Here is a 7161-nt window from a genome sequence, read left to right on the forward strand (position 1 = left end):
CTATCTTTTTTAAAAATTAATCTAACAAAAACCAATGTTTGTCATTAAATATACCCTTTTCCCAGTGCTCAGCCTCCTGCCACTCACTTACCTCTAAGTTAGGTAAACCCAACTCCGTCTACACAGAGTAACCAAACAGCTACTTCAGGAAGACTGTAAGGGCTCTTCCCATTGGGATCAAAGAACTCAAGAAGGGGAGTGGAGACCAGAGAACCGCAGAGGGGAAGCATGGCATCTCCAGCAGGCAGACAATGGGAACTCTAGTCTTCTGCTAAGGAGAGTTCTAGAATTTACACATGGCATCTGCCCTCATGGACAGGGCACTGACCAGAATTTGCTTCTGAGCTGAGGCTGAGTGTAGCTGAGTGGCAGTGTGCCTGGCTAAGGTCAGGCAGGGCTTGGGGACCAAGAGATGGTACAGGAAGTCAGGTGCTCGCTTTGATCCTCACTCTGCATATAGGAAGCACCTCCAGGGAGCACTCTGAGTGCACCCTCCGAGCACCACCAGATATGACCCCCAGCAATGAAATCATAAAGTTAAGGTCCTTGGGGCTGGAGCGATAGCACAACCGCTAGGGCGTTTGCCTTGCACATGGTTGACCCAGTTTCGATTCCCAGCATCCCATATGGTCCCCCGAGCACCACCAGGAGTAATTCCTGAGTGCAGAGCCAGGAGTAACCCCTGTGCATCACCGGGTGTGACCCAAAAAGCAAAAAAAAAAAGTTAGGGTCATTTCCATGCACAGGAAAGAGGATGGATGGATGTTAAGAGGCAGCTGACATTCTGTCCACCCCAAAGAGGACACTCTGGGGACTGACGGGGAGTCATAGTCACCCATGGTCAGGATTTCATGGTCACCTCATTATCAGACCTTCAGATTGAGCCCTTGCTGTGTTGTCACTGTGTCACCAGTGCCTGTTCAGGGCTGCTTGTGTGTTCGCCCCTCTTTGCCACCCACCCAGGCAGCCGCCCCTTTCTAGATGTTCCTGGTTCATGTGGTCGATGGTTGCATTCCACCTCGAACAGACTTACACCCACACGCTGTCTAGAAGTTCTAGTTGGGGTTGAACTTGTCCTTGGGCTGCTGTTCTTCACTGTTGAGTCTCCGCAGCTTCCTTTCCTGGGGCCTCTGCCCTCCTCTCCACACCCTCGTCACTGCCAAAGGTCCTGCTGCCACCTCCATCTTGGCTCATTGTGGCTTTTGTCACTGCATTCTCCTTGGAGTGCATTGCCATGTTAAATCTTCAGAATTCACAGATTTTTCAGCATTCAGATGGGGGGGGGTGTATTTGAGGGGTGCTCCTCAGCAGTGCTCAGTAGGCTGAGGACCAGTTCAGTGATTCTTGATCAATAAGGCCAGTATGAGTGAGAACCAGAGGTTTTGGTGCTGCTCAGGCCCCGTGAAACCTCTAGGGCTGAGCCCAGTGATGCCCAAGGGACCATTTGGTAGCGGGGATCAAGCCGGGGTTGGTTACGTGCGAGGCCTTTGCCTAAGCCCCGGGCTCACTCCAGCCCAGAATTTGTAACTATTAATTCTTTGGATATTGTCTTCCCTCACTGTGCCTTCTTTTGTTTGGTTTTGGTTTGGGGCAACACTGATGTTGTTCCTTGTGCTTCTGGTAGGGCTTGGGGGACTCTATGGGATGCTGAGGATTGGGATTGAACCCAGGTCTGCTGCATGCAAGGCAGGTACTTCAATCGCTGTGCTGTCTCTTTCACCTTAAAATATGTGTATGCAGGGGCTGGAGAGATAGCACAGCAGGTAGGGCATTTGCCTTGCACACGGCTGACCCAGGTTTGATCTCTATCATCCCATATGGTCTCCCAAGCCTGCCAGAAATAATTCCTGAACCCAGAGCTGGGAGTAATACTTGAGCATTTCCAGGTGTGACCTGAAGACTAAAAATTTAAATATGTGTGTACATATATGTGTGTCTTTTCATGTGTATACTCTGTGCTCTAGATGATATTCTCCGTCTATTCTTCTGATTTACTGGGTCTCTCTCCAGCTGCATCCAGTCTGCTTTCTTGCTCTCCCAGATTGTTTTCTTCCAGTGTCTGTATGTTACAGAAATGTCTCATTCCGTAAGTTACCGTGGATTTTTTTTTCAAATTCCACACATCTTTTGGTTTCTTACTGTTTCATTTTCTTCTTTGGTGTCTTTCATCTTTTCAAACATTGATGTTTTCTCTGACTCTCCATCATCTGGGCTGCATCTTCTGGCACAGGGTGTCATGAAGCACACACTGTCCCTGGTGAGCCCACCAGGAGGGATCCCTGAGCACAGGGATCTTCTCGGGCTTTGGAGCCTTGTTGGACCCGTACACTGAGTGTGGCTTCCTGCTGTAGAGGTTTTAGATTTCCAGAAGCTTGGCCCTGGACTGGTTTCTCAAATAAACACCCCAGACTGTCATTCAGTCGAATCAGTGTTCCTTTTGAGCATCAGCTGAGGTTCTCAGGCCCAGGGACAATGCATTGGGTCCCCAGTGGCCCCAGGGTCCTTGTTCTGTGTATCTCCAGCATCTCCTCTCTCGAGCAGCTGCCATGGCCCCTGTCACACACTTCGGCTGGCACGGACCCCCACTGCTGGACACTGGACACATCGATGTAGTTGAATGAGCCCAGACTGCAGACCGGTGTCCACCTGTCCACGAACTACTCTGCTGCTCTCCCTGATCAGCTAGCCCCTGCCAATGCAATCACAGAGGTGCCACCTTCACCATGACCCCCTGGAGTCAGCCCAGCCCCCTCCACGGCCACCCTGCACTGTCTCTGTACACAGCCTGTAGTGACTTACGGCTGCTGCTGATTCTGTTGGAGACTGTGGGTCAGCTCTGCAGGGAGATAGGCGCTCCCGAGCCCCTCGGGTGCCAGTGCTCAGCCTGAGACAGGCAGAGGCAAGTAGTGGGTTGCTGAGAATTGAATGGTTGCTGAAAAGCATTGTCAGCCACTGCGCAGAATAAACTTGCGAAGGTGGGTGGGCCCTGGCAGATCACTGTCAAGCCTTGAGGGTAGTCTCGTGGCCCGCTGAACCTGTGCCCCAGACAGCTGCCAGCCTGAGCTCCGGGAGTCAGTGAGTGGCCACTGGCCCGCTGTGGCAGAGGGTGTGATGCATCTGTGGGGGTAAAGAAAAGCCCCGCAAGGGCCCGTATCAGGTTCAGGTGCTTCCTGAGGTCCCCCACCGCCCTGACAGCACTGTGGGCCTGGGCCTTCATCCTTGGGAGTAAGAGCCATAGCCTGGGCTTGTTGCCACAGCTCGGGGCCCCCTGGGAGGGGGCAGCCCAGAGACTGAGAGCTGGGGCTGTCAGTGGCTTCAAATCCAAGTCCAGGGGCCTGTCCAGGCCTTGGTTTCCTCATCTGTGCAGGGGTGTGGAGACCACAGCACAGCCTGTGGGGAGAACAGGGACCCCGGGGAGAACGGGACCCCGCTCAGCTGAAAATCACCCTGACAGGCCAGTGAGATGGCATGGGACAGCGGCAGCCCGCTTGGCCGCCCAAGATCCCAGAGCGCCTCAGGTGTGCTCACCCAAAGGAGAATCACCTGGAGACACAGGAGACACTTTCCCCTGGGGGTGGGAACACCACGAGCCCCGCCTGCCCCCTGCCGGGTCTGACTGCACAGTATCTGCTGTCCCTGGCCTCGCGCACCCCAGGATGGCACCTCCTGGCCGCAGGGCACACTGTGGCCCTGCCAGGCAGTGACCAGCTCTGTCCTTCCTCAAAAAGACAGTGCTGGGAAGGTTCCCGCCTTGCACAGGGATGGTAGGGGGCGGGGTAGGGGGCAGGGGGCTTGTGTGTGTTGGGGGTCTGTTCTTGGGTATCAGCTGGGGGGCGGCAGACATTGGGAGTAGGGGGTTGTGGAAGTCGCATCCCCCCGGGTAGACACTGGACAGCACCAGAGAGGACACAGGCGCAGTGCTTGCTTGTGGGTCCCCTCTCCTTGGCCACTGGTGGGCTGAGTCCCGCCTTTTCCCTTCTGGGGTGAAGTTTGTGGGCCATGATGGTCCCACTGTTCCCGGCAGGGAGCAGCTACAGACTGGCCCTGTGCCCCCATTCTGCCTGGGGCAGGGGATGCTTCTGTCCAGGAAGGTGGACCAGGCCACGCTGGCGCCTGTGGCTCCAGAGGTGACAGGACCTGTCCAGCTGTGGGGCCCGGAGCCCTTCCCCCAACCCAGTGCCGTGCATGGGCTCAGCAGGGAAGCCGGGTGGGACACAGTGCCCCTTGGCTCTGAGTTCGGACAGCATGGCCAAGCCTTGGGGCCTCAGTTTCCCCTTCTGTGTTGGGATCATCCTTACCCTGCTTCTGTGAGCACGTGAGCCTCCTCCCTGTCAGCCTGCTCGAGGTAGCCCCGGGCCAGCGCTGACCAGCCTCCCACCTAGCCTCAGCCCCCTCGGGCCAGGCTGACCCATACACTGACAAAAGCATCAAGTGAGGCGCATCTCTGCTGGTGTGGATCCACCAGGGCCATCCCGGAGCATCCGCAGGTGATGGGCTTGGGATGGGTCAGAGACATGGAGTCATGGAGTCCAGTTCCACTCCGCAGAGCCCAGGCAGCACCCCCACTGGGCCCCCAGAACCCGTGACTCGGTGCTGGGGGTACCCCAGACCCCACAACCCTCTCCTGCCACACTCCTGCCCTCCAGCACCCCCACGGCCCTCCCGGAGGTTCTCTGCTCACAGCTGCCCTGCCCACATGCATGGATCCCTTCCCCTCACTGTACCCCGTGTCCATTTGTCCACCCACCTCTCCCCCTAACACCTCCTTTCAGTTCTTCCTGCAGAATCCTGGTCCCAGGAAGCCCCTGGCAGGGCAGTTGGAGCCTGGTCACCTTCTAGTGAGGAGGGAGGGAAACAGGAGCCGCCAGCCCATGTTCTGCTCAGCGTGTCCCCAGCAGACGAGCATATGGCCCCGAAGGCGGGCATTCTGGGGGCACACAGCCCTAGCCCCCTTCCACATCTCCCGTTGTTCTTCACAAGGGTACCGGCTCTCACCTCTGCTCTGCCATGCCCAGGGCACGGCCTGCTGGACTTTAAGGCTCCCCCCAGCCCCCGCGATGTAGTCGGCAGCAGTACCAGCAGGCGGGCGGCTCCTGGGAGAACAGAAGGGCCCCCTCCTCCTCAGCCTCCAACCAGGCCTGTGCTCCTGCAGGAAAACAGCCCCCAGCTGCACCCACATGTGCACCTGCCCCCTGGGCCTCCAGGTGTGCTGAGTGGTAGCTGGGCACCTTCCCCACATGCCATAGGCAGGGCACCGGAAGGCAGCCCCGGCTGGCCCCGCCTGGATGGGGGCTTCCAGTCTGAGTGCCCATGTCCAGGGATGGAAGGGAAGCGGGGAGGAAAAATCCCAGGTGATGGAGCCCGTCTCTGTGCCCTCCTGATTGTTGCCTCACACCAGGCCCCTCTTCCTGCTGCACTCCTGGAACTCCCCAGTGTGGGGAATCTTTGCGTGTGGTGGGGGGGAGGGGGGTGCTCAGGGCTTACTCCTGGCTCTGCAGTCAGGGGTCACTCCTGATGGTGTTTAGGGGGCCACATGGAGTTCTACAGCTCATCCATCCCAGGTCTGCCGTATGCCAGGCAGGTGCCCTCCATGCTGTGCTATTGCTGTGAATCTCATGTCCTTTCCTTTCAATATAGCTGTACTCGGAGCGGGGGGGCGGGGGGGCTCAGGCCCTCGTGTACCCCATGAGCTGTGTGCCTAGCCACCACCCAGCCTCGATGCTGAGGACTGGGAAGGCGTCCAAGAGAACGGACCCCAGCCACCATGGGCCAAAGACAAGTGTGTGGAAGTGGTACCAGCCCCTCCAGGGCCCAAGCCTGGGGCACCACTTCTTCCTGGGGCTTGTCTGCCCCCCCCCCCCCCGCACAACCCCTCCCCCAGACTGCCATCCCAAGGGCGTGTCAGAGAAAGCGGTGAGGGCCAGACAGGGATCTCAGCAGACTCTCCTGGAGGGCCTCAGGTCTGGGGACAGCTTGGGGGAGCCAGTTCTGAGGATTCCGAGGAAGCTGTTGGTCCGTGCTGTGGGCTGAGAGCTGCCCTCCTGGGTGGGCTTCACCAAGGCCAGGCCACGTCACCCCTGCTCTCTTCCCCACAGGGTCACCCGTTCCTTGTGCAGTTTGACGACGGCAATGCCACGGTGGTGTCCATGTGGGTGTGCCGGGCCCTGGAGGAGAGGAGGAGCCAGCAGGGCCCAGCCTGAGCCGCTGCCCGGAACCAGAACCAGCACCGACCCACACAGCCCAGGACCCAGCTGCTACCCACAGCCCAGACTCAGCCAGAAGAACCCACCTGCTCGCCCCCTCTACGGCTGCTGCCCACTGCCCCCTCTGGCCGTGCCCCTGCCCTGACTGCCCACAGGCAGCCATCGATGGGCACTGCCCTCACCCTGGCCCCTAACATGCTCCTTTACACAGCCGTGCTGCTGGGAGCATGAGGTCCCCGTGATGCCCACCTCATGTGTGGGCACGTGTCTGGGACGGTTCCCTGGGGCCCAACCCTGCCAGCACCCCTGGTGGTTCGGACTCTGTCACGGTCAGGGGCCTGTGGAGAATCAGGCCTTGCCTTCCCGGGCCAGGACCCAGCATGAGCTGCCCCGTGCCACGTACCCCTGTTGGCTGGACATTCCCCAAACCCACGGGCCGGCCCCTGGCAGCACCCCAGCCACACTCACGCCACAGTGGAGGGCCCCTGTGGGGTGGCAGGAGCAGAAAACCGCACTGCTGAGCCCTGGACGCTACCCGTGACCTCACCCCCGGTTGTCCTCGCCTCTCCGCTGGTTGGTCACAGTGCTCCTCCAGGCCACCAGCTCTGCCACCCTCCAGGTAAGTGTGGCACAGGCTCCACCTGGACATGACAGCGACCTCAAGACATGTGAGAAGCTAACTCCAGGTGCTGCCACACCTGCAGAGCCTTTGCCCAGCTCAGCAAGTGGCATCTCTGTGCCTCGCGCTCTGGTGCCAGGAGAAGAAGGGGGATGGGGCTTTGTCTGCGCCCTCATACTCATGTGCCACCCTTAGAGGATTGAACAGTCCTGCCACCGCCGTTGCTTGGAAAGCAGTTGCGCTGCCCAGGACAGTCCTGGACCCTGCAGGCTCTCTGCTCACACCCTGGCCCCTGGGGACGGCTTGGGGGAACCAGTTCTGAGGATTCTGAGGAAGCTG

The 7161-nt window shown here is 58.8% G+C and overlaps 1 protein-coding gene across 2 annotated transcripts in view; it reads left to right on the plus strand.

Annotated features, from left to right (window-relative positions):
- Window positions 1–6295, plus strand: part of MAP2K5 (mitogen-activated protein kinase kinase 5) — a 272784-nt gene extending 266489 nt beyond the window's left edge. For both annotated transcript variants that reach the window (XM_056127637.1, XM_056127638.1), the window contains one exon: window positions 6096–6295. In XM_056127637.1, the coding sequence (XP_055983612.1) occupies window positions 6096–6200 (105 nt within the window). In that variant the 3' untranslated portion in view covers window positions 6201–6295. The remainder of the gene's footprint in view (window positions 1–6095) is intronic.
- The last annotated feature ends 866 nt before the right edge of the window (window positions 6296–7161 follow it).

This window comes from Sorex fumeus, unplaced genomic scaffold, assembly GCF_029834395.1.
Source record: "Sorex fumeus unplaced genomic scaffold, SorFum_2.1 ptg000063l, whole genome shotgun sequence".
Taxonomy (NCBI): Eukaryota; Metazoa; Chordata; class Mammalia; order Eulipotyphla; family Soricidae; genus Sorex; species Sorex fumeus.